Here is a 20,178-nt window from a genome sequence, read left to right as displayed (position 1 = left end):
CATGTACCCTAAATGCCCCCCCACTTCCCCAGATAATCTCTCCAGCATTTGTCCCATACAGGGCAAAAATGGAACCTGTCAAAGTTGCAGTGAAAAGCTGTGTGTCTATTTGGAGACTCCACTCCCCCCCCCCCCCCCCCCCCCCAAACAAAAAAGCAGCAGCAGTTTTGGTGTCCAGTCCAGTGCCCCGGAGAGGGGGAGGGCAGCATTAGACTGGATTGGGGACGGCAGGGGAGTGAGGAGGCTGGTGTTGGATTGGGGTGGGGGGTGTGGGCGGAAGGGAAGGAGGGGGTAGTGTGCTGCTGCCTCGTCTCCTGGACGGGAAGCAGGCTTAACAACCGAAAACTGAGCCCCTGAGGAAAGGCATTGAATCAATTAACCGAATAATCAATTATCCAAATGAAATAGTGTTTGCCCGTTCGGATAATCAATGTTCCTCTGTACTCAATGTGGTCTGACCAATGCCTTAGAAGTATGTCCCTGCTTTTATATTCAAGTCCTGGCAAAATAAATGCCATCTTTATATTTGCCTTCCTAACTACTGACTCAAACTGAAAGTTTACCTTTAGAATCCTGGACTAAACTCCCAAGTCTCTTTGCACTTGAGACTTTTAATTTTCTCCCCATTTAGAAAATAGACCATGCCTCTCTTCTTCCGACCAAAGTGTATGACCTCACCCTTTCCCACATTGTACTCCATCTGCCACTTCTTTGCCCCCTCTCCTAATCCTCCTGCAGCCTCCCTGCCTCCTCAATGCTACCTGTCCCTCTATCTATCTTTGTCTCATCTGCAAACTTTGCCAGAATGTCCTCAGTTTCTTCATCTAGATCATTAACTTATAAAGTGAAAAGTTGTGGTCCCAACACTGAGCCTTGCGGAACACCACTAGTCACCAGCTGCCACCCTGAGAAGGGCCCTTTTATCCCTAATGTCTGCTTCTTGTCAGACAGCAGCTCTTCTATCCATACTAGCGCCTTGCCTCTAACAGCGTGGGCCCTTATCTTACTCAGTAGCCTCCTGTGTGGCACCTTGTCAAAGACTGCCTTGAAGTTCAGGTAGATACATCCATTGGCTCTCCTTGGTCTAACCTGCTCATTACTTCCTCAAAGAATTCCAGGATAATAGGATGTGAGGAAGGAATAGATCCTTAAATTTAGCATGCAAGAACCTTTTTAAATTAATTCTTGGGATGTAGGTATTGTTGGCAAGATCAGTATTTATTGTTCATCTCTAATTTCTTTGACAGTGATGGTGAGTTCCACATTCCCACCACCTTCAGGGTGGAAAGAATTTTCCTCTGTTTCCCTCTTCGCTGCCTTCTACCTTTTTTAATCCTAGCACTCCAGATATTGACGTTGCTAATCTAATCACCTTCACCTTATCGATGTCCCTAATAATCTTCACACCTCTAAGGAAAACCACTCTAGCCTATCCAATCTTTTCCCTCCAACCTTAGCATCATATTAAATATCCTCTGCACCACCAAACTTGTGAAACTCCACTGGAAACAGCCTTCCAGACACAGACACACACAGACACAGACACCTGTATCATTGCCCTTTGCTTCATGCTCTCAACTGATGTTGGATTCAATGTGCCACTTTGCCTTTGATCCCATGTGCCCTTCCTTTGCCAGTTGTAATGAAGGACCTTTTCAAAAGCCTTGCTGAAGTTCATGTAGATCACATTGGTTGCATTACCCTCATCAGAACTGCTAGTTATTTCAAGTGAGATGTGATTGTCAATAGGCTCCCTTTTTTTTAAACAAAAAACAATTCAGTATTTTTGCTGAATTCAGACTTCTATCATGGTGTAATTCAAACACAATGCCAAAACATCATAGCCTAGAGTTCCAGCTTACTCATCCAATTGCACACCACTGTCTCCCCAGAATAATTAAATTGTGATTTTTACCTAATGGGTGAATGCTGAAATTAATACTATTCTGTCTTGAGTGAATCTACCCTGCATAGTTTTAGATGTTATGAAGCCAATACAATAATATGCAGTCTTTGGCAATAAATTGTGTAAATGTTGCATTTGTCAGGTTACACCAACTGGATGAGGAGAATGGGGAATTACGAGCATGCATTCCCTGCCTTCGGGCTAATGCTGAGAGACTGGAAGAGGTATGTTGTGTTTTGCTTGGATATATTTTAAACAAAAGTCTGTATGATTTACTGCTATTGTCAGGATCACTTGCTATTATTTGTCGTGTAGCAAGTCTCAACTATTCTTTTTCATAGAATCCCTAAAGTGTAGAAGCAGGCCATCCACCCTGCCCCTCCAGGGAGAATGTGCAAACCCCACACAGTTGTCTAAGGTTGGAATTGAACCTGTGTCCCTGGTGCTGAGAGGCAGCAGTACTAACTACTGAGCCACCATGCTGTTCTGCCTCCTTTGTCTCTTCCCAAGTACTGTCCTGTTGACAAGTTCTCCTATAGTAGTCCCAATATTTATACTCTTTTATATGGGCAGTCACTCCCTCAAGTTTTTATTATTTCAGGAGAAGCAGAAGCTGTTGGATGAAGTGGATGAACTGACACACAAACTGCAGGAAGAGCAAGAAAACAACCAGAAACTGTCAGATAAACTCCTACACAAGCAATACCAGTTTCAGAAAGAAAAGGAAGCCACTCAAGAGGTGAGTTTTTACACTTTTTTTTTCCCCCTGGTTCCCTAACTTTTTTGCTAAATGTACTGAGTTTTTCAGTTTCATCTGAAACTTGACTTGCTGGTTCCTGTGTTTTGAAATATTTTTTTCCTAGACCATAGCAACAAAATCATGTGATGCACGCCTGGTCGACTAACTTTGGTTGACCTTTTCCCCCTCTGTTGTCTAGCTCATAGAAGATCTGCGGAAGCAATTGGAGCACCTACAACTCTTCAAGCTAGAAACCGAGAGGTCACGTGGGCGTTCAAGCAGTATTGGGCTGCAGGAATACAATAGCCGTAATAGAGAGAGTGAGCTGGAGCAAGAGATTAAACGGCTTAAACAGGTATAAATGAGTAGGGTTATGTCACCCATCCCCTCTGCAGTAAAGATTATCTGTGTTTATGCCTATTAAATAGTTAATGTATGTCTCCTTTCCCTTTATCCAGGATAACGAAAATCTGAAGGAGCAAAATGATGAGCTGAATGGACAGATTATTAACTTGAGTATCCAGGGAGCAAAGAGTCTTTTCACAGCCTCTCTTGCAGAATCACTGGCAGCAGAAATCAGTTCTGTTTCTAGGGATGAGGTAAGTTTATCAAAATTGGACTTTGCTGTTTTCTTTTTTTAGAAAAAGTCATCTTTAAAAAGTACAATAATTTCCAGTTTAGTGGTATCCAAAACGTGAGTGAAATTGTTTTGAGGCCTGACCAAAGGATCAGAAGCAGGGCAGATTTGCTTTGGTGTATGTGCAATAATTCGCGCTGTCTCCAGCTATTGATACTTAAATGCACTCTAACCTTCTCTATTGCTGTCTTTCTGTCTTGATCGCAGCTTATGGATGCTATTCAGAAACAAGAGGAAATCAACTACAGGCTGCAGGATTACATTGACCGAATTGTTGTGGCAATTATGGAGACCAACCCTGCAATTCTTGAGATCAAACATACTGAGACACACTCCTAGCCCCTCAGGACCAGTATACAAACAGTAACTCTCTTCTCCTGTATGAGTGTAAATTGTGAGGCAATTTCCTTGCAGCAATCTTTGTCCAAACTTTGAATCATGGACCTGCACAACTTAAATTTTATCATCATGCCAAGGTACGAAAGGCGTTTGTAATTTCCTGCAGGTTTTTGTTCCCCTTTCATGGATGGGTTGGATTGCAGATTGCAGTATCAGTGTGGACTGCTCAAGGTTTTTGCAGTAATGCACAAGCATGTAATTAAATTGCAGTGAAGGAAGGTATGGATTATTAATAGGAGGGAAGAAAAGCACTACGACTAACTTAAGCTGTTACTTGTAACATTCATTCAGTCCTGCCCCACCCACTCAGTTTAGGAATTTCTGGGCATGCAGCAGGTTGTCAGGTGGTGCTTGCAGGGGTCCTATATAATACTACTGGCTGCAATTTATGATGCATCCAGTGGGACCTACTGCATTTCTCTATGTTGGCCCTTTTTTTTTCTCCCCCCTGTTTTGACTCCTCATGCAATGTAAAATTTTCATACTTGGGAACCAGGATCTATTGCCCATGTTTTGTCCAGCACCATGAACTTAATATTTGCCCTGCCAGGATCACTTTGTTAACACAGCACAATTGTCCTGTTGGATGAGTCTCTTTCTGAAGCCACATATCACTACTTGTCTGTTCAAAATTAAATTGCCTTTGAAGTGCAGGGGTTTTAAAGTCCAGAATCACACAGTCCTATTTCAACATGGCTGGATTGTTTTTAAAGCTATAATTTCAACTTCTGCCTCTGTTAGACTGGTTCTGATGAGCTTGAGTTGGACTCAATGTGATGCAACTTTGATCTGAAACTGCTGTGAAATCATTAATAAATTTCAGTTAACAGAGCAGGTCATGACAGTGAAAATACTTCACCCAGCTGTACCTTGATCTGACTGTTCAGTTGTGTACTCCATATCCCACCCCCTCACCCCAATACATGAAACAGACGTGGATGTGTAAATGAACGTAACACTATACCACTCAATGAAACACTCCTGTAACACTGGTTTGTATGAAGTAACTTTATGATAACTGTCCTGTAATTTAATAGAGTTGTAGGCACACTTAGTTTTGCACTCTGTCTTGATGTTACGTTGCACTGATACTGGCTATTTAACATTGCTACTTGGTGATGCTCACATTGTTCCTTTTCTTTTGGTTCTTGTTCATGACCTATTGGCAAAGAGGGTAATTAAGCCATTGACACTCATCTGTTTTAATGCTATCTCATGCCCGTGATCTGCGCAAATGAGTGTCAGTAACATTACAAAGTTTATTCAAAATATTAGCATTTTTGGACCCGTCCCTCAATTGTTTTAAAAGTGCATATTCATTTTTTTTAATTGATTCTTATTTGAACATTCAAGACTTGCTGCATGCTATCAAAAATTTTGAGCCCATCCTCCTTATCTGCATGCAGAGATATGGTTGGAGAACTAGACCTTTTTATGAGTTGTCACTGCTCAAGAAATTTGAGTAGATCTTGCCTTGATCCGTTGCTGTGGCTCTAGTTCTTGCTCTCTCCACTAGATCCTACCACCCTTTCTGGTGTGTATGTGAAGCACCATTTGGACAGCCTTGCTGTTTTGAATTTACTTTCCACAGGAATGCCCAAGTGTTTTTCAAAACCATATTTGTTTTTGCATTCATTATGTACTCCAGGCCATGCAGTTATGCAAATTTATTTGCTTGGCCTTTCTATGATTTGAATTTTGTGGACAAGGATGTTTCCTTTTTAATTCATGCACTTACCACAATGCTGTAAATCAGAAAAAGTGCTGTGTATGCTTGTTCCTCTCAGCACCCAGATACCTTGTTGCATTGCATCATTTGTACAAGGAAGATCAGGTTGTGGCCCTATTTTTTTTTAATTTTGGGCAGTTGATGGTGCTGAGAGCCTCTCTTCAGTCTGTTCTGTTTAAGCTCTGGTAATACTTTCCAATCAGAATGCATGTGAGAGCTTCAGCTCAAGGAGAGCTCTCCTGGTGCCTCTCGTGCCTTCTGCATGAGTTCCATTGATACAAGACGCTGCTGTGTGCTTGTAAACTTTGCATGGTTTCTGGTGTAAATCGATGTACATTTTGAATTTTCTATCCTTTAAACAGTAGAAAGTTATTTTTTATAGAATGAAGGCAGATTTATACTGGAGTTGGATAACTAATGGATTCATTAGAATCACCTGATAGCTCAATTTTGTAAAGTCAATAGGTTGTGTTTGTATATAGTAGGAAACTGACAGGGAGCAGGTTGAATGTTGATTTCTTTATGGTCAATGCATTAACTTGCACCCAATTAGCCATAAAGAAGATGATACTGTCAATGATTGTATAAATGAAATGTCTTAAAATATTTTGTCTTATCAATGTAGTGTCTTAACAATTGGAGAAAATTTGATGTAACTCTTTTTAAACAAAGTTCTGATCCTGGCTTGTGTATTGCTTCATCACCAGAGCTAATCTGAGCATCAATACTTGCTGTTTATACAGAAACTGCCCATCAGCCAGGGAATAAACATTACATTGATCATCATAGTAATCAGTGACTGTACAGAAATATGGGTTTGCAATCCTGTATAGACTGGCGTTTCTTGGTGCTGAGGTATGGAATGAATGGTGATGTATTGGCTACTGTAAGCATCCAGGCAGATGTACCAAATAAAATATCTAAAGCAACAAAATCTTGTGTCTCAATTTATTTACGAATAATCACAAGCAGTTGATCCATAAATAAAACTTGACTATAGTATTGTATGGGGTATTACCTTTTTAAAGATGCTTAGTATGAATCTACTAGAGAATATCTCCAGTATTTCCATTTATAAGTCTGTATTCTAGCTGGAGGCTATTTGGTCCATCCTGTCTGTCAGCTTTCTACAAGCACCAAATGCTTGGTGCCATGCTCCAGATAATTTTCTATTATCTTAAGTCATGTGAATCTGGCTATACCATACAAACATGTTCACACCATAACCCCATACTACATAAATGTTTTCCTTGTCCTGCATTTGCCTATCACTTTAAAATTGATGTTTAGTTTGAGACTGGACAAAGTAGGCTAGACTCAGGATTTTGAACACCACTATCAAATCACCCTTTCATCATCTTTTGAAGAAGTGGACGCTGTTCAAAACCATTTCTTTTTATGGACACCTCTCTATCTTTGTTGCATTTTCAAGTGTAATGCCAAAAATTGGACACAATTGAGGTCAAACCAAGTAATCCTATGCCCTATCACTGAAGACCAGAATACTATCCTTCATCGATCACTTTGTGGTATTTGTCAACCTACCTTTTGATTTATGTATGCACAAAGGTTGGTGCTCCTGCCTCCCTCTAATTTCTCTCTCCCCTCACTTTCCCCCCTGCCCCCCAACCACCATTCCTTCCAAAATTTTCTTCACAGTTCTCTAAATTTAATTTGCCATTCCATTCCATCACCTGTATCTTATCACTGTCCTCTTTTAGTTCAAATACTTTCAAGTATTGACAGTTATGATTTTTGGAATTTGCATCCATGTTTAACTACCAATTCTGGGGAAACTATATACCTTTTTTTTTCCTAGTCTCCAGTGCTGTTTCCTGTAACTTGGTCAATCCCATAAGATCTGACTTTTGATAGGTTTCCAAAATACATTTTGATAGATCCTTTTCGATGGCATTCACAATTCTGTTATGGTGTAGCATCAAGTCAGAAAGTTCAGATTCAAGTCCCATCTGCCCTAGACGTATGCCATAACATGCCCAAATTGGTTAACTTGGAAGGTTCTTGTACTGGAGTGGTCATTTCTCCCACTTCCAAACCATTGAGAATTGTCCATTTTTATGGGATCCTAGAGGGCAATACTTGGACTTTAATGCTGCTCAATTTAATTTTGTTTTTCTTTTCTCCCTCAAAATGTAGCAGATGGAGAATTTATTCTTCAGAAATATTTACCTGTTGAAATGTACCTGTGGTTTTTATTTGGAATGGAATAAAGGACTGACTTCACTGCAAGAGAAAACTATTTAACATAGGTACAGGACACTATTTCTAATGATTCTATTTATTAACAAACAGCTCCACATGTTTATTATGTCCTGAAGGCTATGAGTTTTATGTATATAATGTTGAGATTCAAAAGGAACTAGAGGAAGATCAGAAAGCATCTTCTACATATGCAAACACAGTTGCAGAGTGTTAGGACTAGAAGTCATTATCACTTTCTTCAAGGTCCTGCTTGTGGATTCTACTTGATTGTTCTGGTTGAATATCAATACTTTCATCATCATCTTCAGCAATTTCATACTCATCCTCGTCATCTTCAACATCAATCTCACTGTCATCTGACTCCTCCTGCAGTGTAAAAATTTGACAACTTTTACGACAAAAAAAGTGTTATGTGAGACCAGTGTCCTAATCAGCAATCACCTCATGATGATAGGTTTGGATACTCTAGCCTCAGCTACTCTATATAATCTGCCAGATATTTTTGCAGTAAAAGTGAACATCCCACATATTTTGTTATATACCATAGCACAGATCTTTGTTAAAAGATTTGAATGCAAAGGACTTGGTAAACAATGGCAGGATCAGACAAAGCATGGAGTTACAGAAGGGAAACTGTGCTTGACAAACTGACTGGAATTTTGATGAATCTATCTTCACTATACAAACATTCTAGATCAGAAACATGCAGCATAAAATTTTTCTTTGTATTGCACTTGTTATCAACTTAGGTTGATGTTTGGTTTGAATCTGCCCGGTAGGTTACTATCCTTACACATTGACTGGAGTTTTTCAAGGATGAATCTACCTACACCACAAATATGTAGACTTTGAGTGGGTGTGGTTGACTTGGACTTTCAGAAGGCTTTCAATACTACCCCATAAGTAGTTATCATATAAAATTAAACTAGTGATTGAAGATAGTCTACTGGCACAAAACTGTTTGGCAGACAGGAAGCAATGTACAAATAAATGTTTTTTTTTGAGTGATTTGTTTGGTTGATGGGGAGCAGAGAGCAGCACAGCGATCAGTGCTTGGACCCCAGTTACTCTCAATACATATTATAGATAATAGAACAATGTAATTTCCCTAGCTTTGCAGATGACACATATTTGGACAAGCAAAGTGTGGGCAAATGGGTGGCAGATGAATTTCAATGTGGAGTCATCCACTTTGATTGACAGCAAAAACAGGAAAGCAAGATTATGTGAATAGTGATAGACACAACTTATGCATGCAGGTGCCATGGCCTGCAAAGACAACAAATGACAAGTGGCCTCAAAGTGAGGATTCAAGCACAAACGCAAGGCTGTCTTGCTGTTGAGTACTGTATATGGTTTTGATCTGAGGATTGATGTTCTGGCTATGGTGGAAGTGCAACAGAGGCTTACCAGACATTTCTGGGATGGCAAGACTGACATATGAACAGAGCCTCGATCAGTTATAACATGAGTTTTGAAGAATGAGGGGAAAATCTCAGAAACCCACAAGATTAGATAGAGTAAATGCAGGAAGGATGATGATCAGACAGTCCAGAACCAGGGGGTCACAGGACAGGAATGCAAGAGGAGGGAAAATGTCTTCACCCGGCATGGTGAACTTGTGGAATGTTCTGCCACCGAAAGCAATGGAAGCCAAAACATTCAATGTTTTCAAGGTATAACTTGGGGTTAAAAGGATCTCAGGGCTTGAGGATACAGGAAGAAGGAACTGAGTTAGATGATCAGTCATGATCATAGTGAGTGGCGTAGTAGTTATTAAGGGCTGAATGCCTTCTCCTATTTTCGCTGTTGCTGAATGAGGCACATTTCTCTGTATAATAAATAGCATGTTCAATTGCACACTGGTGTTCAATTCCATGACAAATAGTTAATGGATAATACTGTATATTGGGCCATTATCAAGGTTGAATAACAAAACTGGAGAATCAGCTAAAGCATTAAGTAAAACGCAAGCCTCTATATCTGAACCAACCTTGCTGCTGCTGGAATTCTTGGCTTCCTTTGACTGAGCAGATAATGTTTGAAGCTTTATGAAAGCAATAATGGAAAGCAACAGAAGAGAGAAAAGCAGATTTAAACTCAAAAAGAAAAAAACATCAAACAAAATGCCATTAATAGAAGTAGTAAGTCTGGGATTTGGTTGTCATTTCATTTCTCTACACAGCAGTCTGTACACATTCCTGATAACTAAAAGCTTTCAATAATTCCAAACATTGAACATGCCATAGTAATCTAGCTCACAATCAGTTTGCCCCATCCTGTCTTTGGAGTTGATAAACTTGGAAGGTATAGTTTTATGGGCTGAAAAATTGTCCAAAACACCAGAAACAATAGGGAAAAGACACACAACCATCACAGCAAATGGAAAACCACACAGGGAGAAAAAGTGAGCTAACAACAACAAAAAAAAACAGGAAGCCATCAAGCAACCTATACAAAACTGGTGAAAGATTGCATCTGGCTTCAAATCATCTTCATCACATGTCGAATGTGACAAAATACATGCTATTACAAGTTTATTTGTCAGATCGTTTTCTTGGCAAAGAGCTTCCATTCTCCAAGCTCCCAATGTCCACTTCGCTCACTGAGGAACTTGTCGACATTCATTCATTGAAGACAGAAAACTGGTTGCAGGATGACCTTGATCACTTCTAAAAGGATCAGAGGCTGCTAAAGTCCACCAAAATGCCATTAACATCAAATCTGTAATGTACTACAGGGATCACAAAACACAGAGCTTTAAACAAGCTGGAGCCTCTCACCTCATCCTCTGTGTCACCTCCATGCATTGTCCCAACCACACGACCACCAACTCTGCCTGTGAAAGTTAAATTGATTTATTTAGAGCGGTACATCCAGCTATCTTACTGTTTTTAAGTCTAAGAAAATACTAAAATCCTGAACAGTGAACTTTGTGCTTGAAAGTGGTAAGCACATTCCAATTTGCAAAGTTCATTGACTAAGCAAAAAGTAAACCTTCGAGTCTGTAAAAATGCAGACACAGTTTACAGGATAGTGCGAGAAGACAGCCATGAATTTTAAAAGATAACAAATTTTAATCCTTTTGCAACAAGGGCCATTACTAAAACACTAAATTTCATGGTTAATGAAATCCACTGAATTGTAAAACTTCTTTTAAACCGAGTCATGCAGTAGCTCTGGGCTGAACAATCTCAAGACAATGTTCCTTGAAGAAATGCTAACTGCAAGCTGAATCCTAAATCAAAATCTTGGTGAGAAAATAAATAACATAATGCAAGAGAGAGGATAATGAGGAAACAAAGGTTACCCTAAAGGAAGACTTGAATCTAAGCAGTGGGTCCTGTGCCAATTAATTAAGAGTTGGGCACTTACCTAGCCTCTGCAGTACTGATCACTGACATTGGATAACCTGTTATCCAGAGAAAGGCCAGTTTCTTATGTCAATATTCACATCTCATTATATTCAAGTTCAGTATGTGGTTGTCCACTAAGGTCCTGATAAAGTCACCTCAGCACTGGCCAAAGTACTTTGTACTATAATGGGATACTGAACATCTACAACATTCCTGGTGGCATCATTGATGGGACAATTATGTGAATCTACAGGATGACAGCATTAAGATAAATTACAGAAAATCAATGATCTTGGATTAAAAGCAGATCTTCCATATGATTGATTAACAGTGATGTTGAAGCAATATATTTAAAGGGCAGTGACTCACTATAGTACTGGTACTCACTCAGTGCTGGTACACACAAGGCACAGCTAGATTTGCAGTGGGTTAAAAAGTTGCCAAACTGATTAGTAAAGCGCTAGACCTCCAAGGAGAGATTAAGCAGAGTGGAAGTGGTTGCATCAGAAACTAGCATTGGGAAGATCTCAGGCTTCTGAAGAAAGGGTACAAACTTGAAATGTTAACTTTGTTACTTTCTCCATAGAAGCTGCCTGACATACGCATTTCAAAGAATTTCAGTTCCTTTTTCAGTATTTTCGATTTCGGCACCTACTAGCTTTTGGGATTTTTTTGTCCGAGATCTTAAGGGATAAAAGCCGGATTGGAATAAATAGTTGAGACAAACCGTAAATTAAGCAGTGTTGTATAAAGTTGTGCTGCATCAGCAAATTCAAGAGGAAACTAGACAGTCATTTGGGAAAGAAAACATTTGGGGTTATGGGACATAAGAATATAGCATAGTTGTTTCAGCACTTTGCACTCACCACTTGCAACAGCTTCATCAACCGTCGTAATGTCCAGAATATTACAGTGCTTGCCCATAGTCTCTACAAAAATCTAAAGCAATGTGCTTGAAATCTTTACGCTAAGTTAATTTAGAACATCTATTAATAAAGCCTTCCTGAACCAAGGCAACACCACATACCCTGAATGGGCAGCTCCCTAGTCAGACGTGGTTTTAGTGGTCTTCTGTCTTCTAGATCACTATCTGAGCACTCATCCTCCTGTATCTCATTGTCAGAATCATCATCTTTCCCTATTTCAAGGTAGAAGAGTTTGTTAGATCAGCAATCTATTTATATAGCACCTTTAACACAGCAAAAGTCCCAAATCATCTTCAGTGCATTAATAAAAATATCTAATACTAAACCACCTGTGGAGACATAGACAAGTGCTCAAAAGCCTATTTAAACAGGTAGATTCAGAGGAGGGTCTTAAATAGGGAATAGGGAATTAGGAAGTAAATTGCAGGGTTTACAAACTAAGCAGTTGAAGACATGGCTGAAAATAGAGGAGTGATTAAAATTGGAAGTATAAATATCTTGGAGGATGATGAAGTAGTCATGGAGGATTTGGAATGTTAACGGAGGTTGAGAATGTTAAAATTAATGCACTGCTTAAAGCAGCTAATAGCAGTTAATGTGTACCCAGGAGTTGTTGCAAGTTTGGACATGGACAGCAGAACTTTTGATAAGCTTAAGTTTGAAGAGTGGAAGATAGGAGGCCAACTAACAATACTTTGGTGCAGTCACGTCAAGGGTAACAAAGGCATGGACAGTAGTTTCAGGAGCAAATTAGCTGGAATGGTGCAGAGTTCAGGAAATACTGGATGTATGCAATCTTAATTATGTTCTGTGACAGGTATGGTGAGGTAGAGTGGGGTTTCAGTAGCATATGTGTAAAAATAGTTTTTGGTTGTGGTCACCATGGGGGCAACATGTGGATGGGAAATAGGAGGGGCCCAATGAAAGATCCTTAGAGGACATCAACAGTAACTGAGTTGCAATGGAAAGTGATTTTCTAGATTGGAACTAGTAAGCATGGAACTAGTGGATTGTAGTTCCAACCAGGTGGCCGACAACAGAGCTATGCAAGAGGACGGAATGGCCAACTCTCTAAATGTGCAGAGGAGGTGGATTGGCTATACTAAATTGCCCATTGCATCTTGGGATGTGCAAGCTAGGTAAATTAGCCATTGGAACTGCAGGAATAGGGTGGGGGTCTGGGTGGGATGCTCTTTGGAAGGTTGGTGTGGGCTCGATGGGCTGATTGGCCTGCTTTCATTCTGTAGGGATTCTATAATTCTAAAAGGCTACAGGATAGTTTACCTTGGTCACAGTCACGTAGGATGTGATTTGTAACTATGACAGGAGCCCTGCCATTTTGGTACAGAGAGAGAAACACCAATTAAAGTAATTCAAGTACGAAATTCCTGGAAAGAATGTATGGAAAAGAATGGAAGATTTAGAATGAAGGTGATAGTCCACATGAAGAGAAGGTTAAAGGAGTGATTTTTTTTTGATGGAAGGGTTTGATTGAAGGGAAGGGGAATGCTACCTGAGAAAAACAGAAGTTTCCAAATTACTTTTATATTACATTTTGGGTATACAGAGAGCCTACTGCCTCTCCTGAATCAAGCGTTCAATTGTTCAGCAAGCCTGTGGGTGAAGAAGCTATAAGGGGGATTCCAGTATACAGACTGGTTCTCACAGATAAATCCACAAAGCTAAGTCACTCATCGCTTGTGCTCCCTATACGTCACATGTCAAAGTCCCAGCAGAGACAAGATTAGGGCTAAAATTGATCTAAGGTTAAAACAATTGTTCACTGAGCCCTGAAGAATGGCCAGACTGTGACTGGAACAGCCCCTTGCTGGGAGCATGGCACAAACTCATACTTCAACAATTGACAGTTTTAAAGATTTGGTCTCTCAGCTCCAGAGCTGGGGACATTAAAAAATGTGCATTTCTCTCTTACAATTTCAGGATGTCCCAAAATGCCTCACAGGCCATGTAAAATTTCTGAAATGCCATTTATTTTGTAGGAAGTGTGACCCATAAATACACTATTGCTAAATAAATTATATATTACACATACATTTCTGGGTGGGCAGCCTTTGTATGTGTATTACCCCAGACACATGCATTGTACATGCAATATATTCTACACTTCCTGAATTATGGCAGTTTACATTGTCCAACTCCTAGATACAATGAGTGATCATCAGTCAGCTAACTACACACAGGTCGCCTCTTCTGTACAATAATGAGACAAAAAAAACTGCAGATGCTGGAATCCAAGGTAGACTTACTGTCAGAGCAAACATTTTTGAAACAGCTGAAACAATTAACAGGAAAACACAACAGAGTTTCACTTTACCTGTATTTTTCATAAGTCTCTTTTCCTCCTCCTTCAATTTATTCTGCATCAGCCGCAGTGTATTTTCAGTTTCCTGAGAAACAGAAATATCCAAGTATGGGTTACAACAGTATAGTTACATGATAAAAACCCAAACATTTAAGAATTATTATAACCAGTAATTGAATTTTGAAACAGAATTTCTGAACCACTTACCTCAAACCTTTCCTGTTCCATCCTGTGTAAGTCTTCAAGCTGCTGCTCCAAGTAACACAAATTACGAAACTTTTCCACATAGGTCTCATACTGTTTCTGGAGCTCCTCTTCAATCTTCTCGTATTCATCCATGAAGGCTGGCCTGAGGATACAAGGTATCAAGAGACTTGCCATTCAAAAATACAAATCAATTTAAATTGCCAGAGTTCTCTAATCACCTAATTACCCTGTAGTAAATGGCAGACCAGATGATCAAATCCAGTTGGCTGGTATTTTTATTGATATGCAACTTCACATTTTGTTTTCCAACCAATGGGAAGTAGATCAAATCATTTAAGGTCACTGAAAAATCTGAACCATTTCATGGTTTGGAAGCCCACCAGGTAAGGAAAATTAAAACATCCATTGTTCTAATAAACGTCGTGTTTGGCATGATAGACAACGACTAATATTTTTCTCCACATTAGCATGTATAACGAACATGTCAAATATTTGTGCATGTCTCTAAACTAACACATGGATATAAGAAACTGTTAACATTAAGGCAAATAATTTCTCTGATCCAAACTACAAAAATCACAGAGACAGAATTGTAAAAGGAGATTAAAAATCAGCAGACATATAGAATCAAATTTCAGTCCCACCATTACTGGCCAAGTTTTTCAAGCATGTTCTAGTGGGAATAATTCAATTCAACTTCATAGTTTTGTGACTCTTGGCTTTGACTAGCAGTGATGTGGGACATTGACAGCAAGCAGCTTAACGTTGAATGATTTTGATTCACATATCAAATGCCCCACTTATATTACACTACTGACTCCACTCATTTTATTAAAATTGGTCTTGTACCTGTTTCCACCAATCTTCTGACCACTTCTGGTTCCTATCTGACCTTTTCTTTAAAAATTAGTTTATGGGATGACAGTGTTGTCAGCTAGACCAGCATTTATTGCCCATCCCTGATAATCCTGGAGTATCTGGTAGTGGCCTATCTTCTTGAACCATTGCAATCCTTGGGACATAAGGAAACCTGTAGGGAGATCCAGAATTGTCACCTGATGATAGTGAAGGAACGGTGATACAAGGCAAGATGGGTAGTATAGTGATATGTCACTGAACTTTTAATCCAGAAGCCCAGGCTAAAGTTCTCAGAACATTGGTTCAAATTAAACCATGATAGATGGTGAAATCTAAATTCAATAAAAGTTTAATTCAAAACTAGCCTAATCTTGATCATGTCAGTACCATTAAAAACCCATCTGGTTCACTATTATCTTTCATCCATTTGGTCTGGCCTACTTGTAACCTCCAGACCCACAGCAATTGAGGCGGACTCTTAAATGCCCACTGAAGTGGCAAGAAAACCATTCAGTTGCATCTAACCACTACAATGGAATAAAACTGGATGGATCAACTGGCCCAGTCAATCTGCAAAATCTTCTTTTACCAATACCTGGGGGCTTGTACTCTAATTGGAAGAACTGTCTCCAACAACATGACACAGTCATACTCACAGATGAATGATGTCCCAAACAACACCATCACTATTTCTAGTGATGTTCCATTCCCACTGCACATGCCAACACAGTGGTGACACAGTCAGGAAGGAGCTGCATTGGGAGTCTTCAACATTGATTCTGGAACCCACGAAGTCTTATAACAACTTGAGGTCAAACACGGAAAAGAAATTCTGATTATTATCTTCCACCCTCCCTTGATTAGTGAATCATCACATCTGGATATTGAACATCACTTGGAGGAAGCACAGAGGGTGACAAGGGCACACAACGTATTCCAGTTGGAGGACTTCAATGACCATCATGAAGTGTGCCTCAGTAGCATCAATACTGACTGCTGGCAAAGACCTAAAGGACACAGCAATCAGACTGGGTTCATAGCAGGTGGTGAGGGAACCAACAAGTTGGAAAAATATACTCAACTTCTACATAACCAATCTATTTGTTGCAGATACATCTGTCCTTGATAATATTGCTAGGAGTGACTGCTGCACCATCCTTGAAAAGATAAAGTTTCATCTTAACAATGAGGATACACTCTAACATGCTGAGTTGCACTACCACCATGCTAGATGGAAAAAGATGTGGAAAAGATCTAGCAATCAAAAGATGAATGCCCACGGCACTATGGGTCAATAGCTCAGCATTATTACATTCAAACACAATCTTTAACCTCACGGCCTAGCTTATATTCATTCTACAATGATCATCAAGCCAGGAAATCAATTCTAATTCCATGAAGGCAGCAGTAGAACACACAGGAAGCAGCACCAGTCACACTTAAAATGAGGTATCAATCTAGTGAAGCTACAATACAGGACTATTTATATGCTAAGAAGCTGATGCAGCACACTATAGATAAAGTTAAGCAATTCTACAACCAATGCATCTGATCTAAGCTCTTCAGTCCTACTACATCAGGTCATTTTGGATGTTAAACAACTAATAAGTGGTGGAAGTCCCACAAATATCTCATTCTCAACAATGGGAGGGCCCAGCATATAGTGTAGATACTGGTACATATACCAGCCTTCAACTAATTTGATTCACTCCACATGATATCAAGAAAGGACTGAAAATACTGGATGTTGCAAAGCTGAAGGATCGTGACAACATTCCAGCAATAGCACTGAAGACGTGCTCCAGAACTCGTTGTACTTCTAATCAAGTTGCTCTAGTCTGGTAACAACAAAGGCCTTTACCTGACAATGAGGAATATTGCCCCGGTATGTCCTGTGCACAAAGCAAGATGATCAAATCTGGCCAATTGGATGGATGGGTCATTTACGTGCTACCAAGTGTCACTTTCAAAGGCATAACCTACTCTTAACTGCCCTCTGAAATAGCCTTGCAAGACTATCAGTTGTATCAAACAGCTAGAAAGTCTAAAGAAAGGAATGAAACTGGACAGATCAGCTGGTGCAACCTCAGCAACTGAAATGACAACAGCAAACTCAGTGTTGCTGACCATGCAAAGTGCTTTTGATGAACATCTGATGGTTGTGCCAAAATTAGGACATCCGTCATGATTTACAATCTCTTAGACACCACCACCATTCATGGGTATTTCCTAACCAACTAAAAGACAAACCCACCAGAGTTGACAGCACCATGGTATACACTGAGGACAGGAGTTGCCTGGGAGTCAACACTGACTCAATGTGGTCTCCTGGCATTAGGAAAAATATGGACAGGGAAATCTACTGGTGATTACTGTCTACTGCCATAACTGCCCCACTCCTCAAAAGATACTATACCTTCCCAATCCCTCAACTCCTTAGAGTAATTTTACTTGAAGTTACTAGCCTACACAACATATGACCATTATCATTGGAAAGTCAATGGAAGGTGACTTTCAGAAGGCAACTGGCAACATAACAGTCCGGCACAGATCAAAACACTACACTATATCATTTCAGAGTCTGACCTGACACTCTGCAAGGTCTGCAGCCGCTTCTTACTCCTCTCCAGCTCCATTTTCTTCTTTTCAATCTTAGCCTCCAGGTTTGCTTCATCAGAGGCAACATTGTTCAGCATTTCCTTGGTCTTTTGCACTTGTTCCTAGAACAAAAACAGCAACAAAATAGTGTGTGTTTTGAAACAGGGGCAAAATAGCCTTCACAAACTATCCACCAAATAAATTTGGCAATTGCTCCCACAGTGAAACAGCAAAAAAAAACAAATCAGGACATGGGGAACATCTGCCCGACTGGAAGCTATCATTATACATAAAGGCTGTCTTAGCTTTCAATTTCCACAAACATCAATTTGAAATAAAAAATATGTAAAAGAACAAAAGACTTGCACTTATTTAACAGTAAAAAAGTATTTTACAGAAAATTAAGTACTTTTTAAACGTAGTTGCTGCTGTAACATAGGAATCGATGTAGCCAATTTGCATAGAAAACTGTCATGAATAGCAATGCAGTAATCACCAGATAATGTATTTTTGGGTTGCAGAATGAGGAAGAAATATTGGCCAGAACTCATATCAGAAATATTGGGAGACCTCCTCTGATCCTCTTTAACCCATGAGGTCTTCTATATTCACCTGGCAAGGACGACAGAGCCTCAGTTTAACATTTCACCTGAAGGACAGTACCTTCAACTACTCCTTTATATACTTAAGTTGTGATGTGGGACTTAAGAAAAACTAACCAAGGTCAACACTGGTTGAAGATAGATATTTCTAAGAATTGTTTCATAACTATTAATTAAATTTTTTACATCACTCGAAAATACAGCAGATCTGCAGAGGAAACCCAAGTCCTTCTGGTACCCCACTCTCCAAAATATTACTTTCTGGGAAAGTAATTTGGGAAGAGTAGAGAAATGAAATATTTTGAAGGAGGTCAGTGGGAAATTATCAAAATTAGCTACTGTTAGCAACAATTACTCAGGTTCACGACTAGTTTCCAAAACACAAAATCTTACCTCTGTTTTTAATTTTCATGGCACTAATATCCTTTTCAGTCCAGATTTTTAAAAAAGTAAATATCAATATAAAAATCTCAAAGTTTCTCAAGACTCTCATTTATTTTTAAGATAATCTTTTCTTAAAATTCACTCATGGATTGTGGGCATCGCTGGCTGGCCAGCATTTATTTTTGTCTCTAATTACAATTGAGAACTGCTTTTGAACTACTGCAGATTAAATTCTGTCTGCCATTGTGCTACTCATATGACTAACTGGTCTATATCCTTCTCTAGTCTAAAGCGCACTCACAATAATTTCTTTAATTCCAGCTCTTAGTGCCTTCTCAGTCTCATTGATTTCCAGCGGCCTAGCTATTGCGGCTGTTCTCATCTCCTGGAAAAGAAACAGAATAATTCATTACAAACTTTAGAAGTTAGCTAAAAACAAGGGATAGGTAAAGAACAGCAGGTTCTCTCAGATGTCCAATGCTGTCACCAAAGGACTATCAATCCACAACCTGTAACTCCGGAGAGAGGAATAGATAGATTCTTGGTCAATAGGGAAATTGCAGGAAAAGGACAGGAACGTGCTAGGAATGTTTCTACTGAATGATGGAGCAGGCTCGAGGGGCCAAATGGCCTACTTCTGTTCTTACATAGAAGACATTGTTAGTAAGTTTGCAGATGACACCAAAACTGGTTGTGTAGTGGACACTGAAGAACAGTATCTCATACTGCAAAGAAATATTGATCAGTCGGGTCAATGGACTGAGGGGCAGATGGAGTTTAATTTGGATAAATGTGAGGTCTTGCATTTTGGAAAAACAAACAAGGGTAGGGCTTATACAATTAAAAGCAGGGCCTTTGGTAGTGTTGTAGAACAGAAAGACCTAATTCTTCGAAGTTTGCATCTCATCTGGACAGGATGGTTAAGAAGGCATTTAGCATGCTTGCCTTCATTGTTCAGACCTTTGAGTATAAGAGTTAGGAGATAAAGTTAAGGTTGTACCGGACATTGGTGAAGTCTCTTCTGCAGTACTGTGTCCAGTTCTGGTGACCCTCTAATAGAAAGGACATTATTAAGCTGGAGAGGGTTCAGAAAACTTTTACAAGAATGTCGCCAGGAATGGAGGGTTTGACTTATAAGGAGAGGCTGGACGTTTTTCACTGGCATAGGATATTGAGGGATGACCTTATAGAGGTTTATAAAATCATGAGGGGTTTCGATAAGGTGAACAGAAGATTTCCTATCCCTATGGTGGGGGATTTCAAGACTAGGGGCCATACTTTTAAAGGGGAG

At 39.6% G+C, this 20,178-nt stretch overlaps 2 protein-coding genes across 3 annotated transcripts in view; one reads left to right on the top strand and one right to left on the bottom strand.

Annotated features, from left to right (window-relative positions):
* rab11fip3 (RAB11 family interacting protein 3 (class II)) overlaps positions 1-6,344 on the top strand; it is a 118,543-nt gene extending 112,199 nt beyond the window's left edge. Inside the window, exons 11-15 of the mRNA XM_072559659.1 lie at positions 2,049-2,130; positions 2,508-2,645; positions 2,845-3,000; positions 3,104-3,244; positions 3,490-6,344. Of these exons, the coding sequence (XP_072415760.1) occupies positions 2,049-2,130; positions 2,508-2,645; positions 2,845-3,000; positions 3,104-3,244; positions 3,490-3,621 (649 nt within the window). The 3' untranslated portion in view covers positions 3,622-6,344. The remainder of the gene's footprint in view (positions 1-2,048; positions 2,131-2,507; positions 2,646-2,844; positions 3,001-3,103; positions 3,245-3,489) is intronic.
* Positions 6,345-20,178, bottom strand: part of cluap1 (clusterin associated protein 1) — a 27,175-nt gene continuing 13,341 nt past the window's right edge. The window contains exons 6-13 of one of the 2 annotated variants that reach the window (XM_072559660.1): positions 19,189-19,272; positions 17,890-18,023; positions 14,446-14,587; positions 14,251-14,323; positions 12,017-12,127; positions 10,417-10,472; positions 9,627-9,680; positions 6,345-7,999 (exon numbers count right to left, since the gene is read on the bottom strand). In XM_072559660.1, the coding sequence (XP_072415761.1) occupies positions 7,850-7,999; positions 9,627-9,680; positions 10,417-10,472; positions 12,017-12,127; positions 14,251-14,323; positions 14,446-14,587; positions 17,890-18,023; positions 19,189-19,272 (804 nt within the window). In that variant the 3' untranslated portion in view covers positions 6,345-7,849. The remainder of the gene's footprint in view (positions 8,000-9,626; positions 9,681-10,416; positions 10,473-12,016; positions 12,128-14,250; positions 14,324-14,445; positions 14,588-17,889; positions 18,024-19,188; positions 19,273-20,178) is intronic. The other variant, XM_072559661.1, reaches the window with a different exon arrangement.

The sequence above is a fragment of the Chiloscyllium punctatum genome, chromosome 40 (genome assembly GCF_047496795.1).
Source record: "Chiloscyllium punctatum isolate Juve2018m chromosome 40, sChiPun1.3, whole genome shotgun sequence".
NCBI lineage: Eukaryota > Metazoa > Chordata > Chondrichthyes > Orectolobiformes > Hemiscylliidae > Chiloscyllium > Chiloscyllium punctatum.
This window is presented reverse-complemented; position numbering and strand designations above follow the sequence as displayed.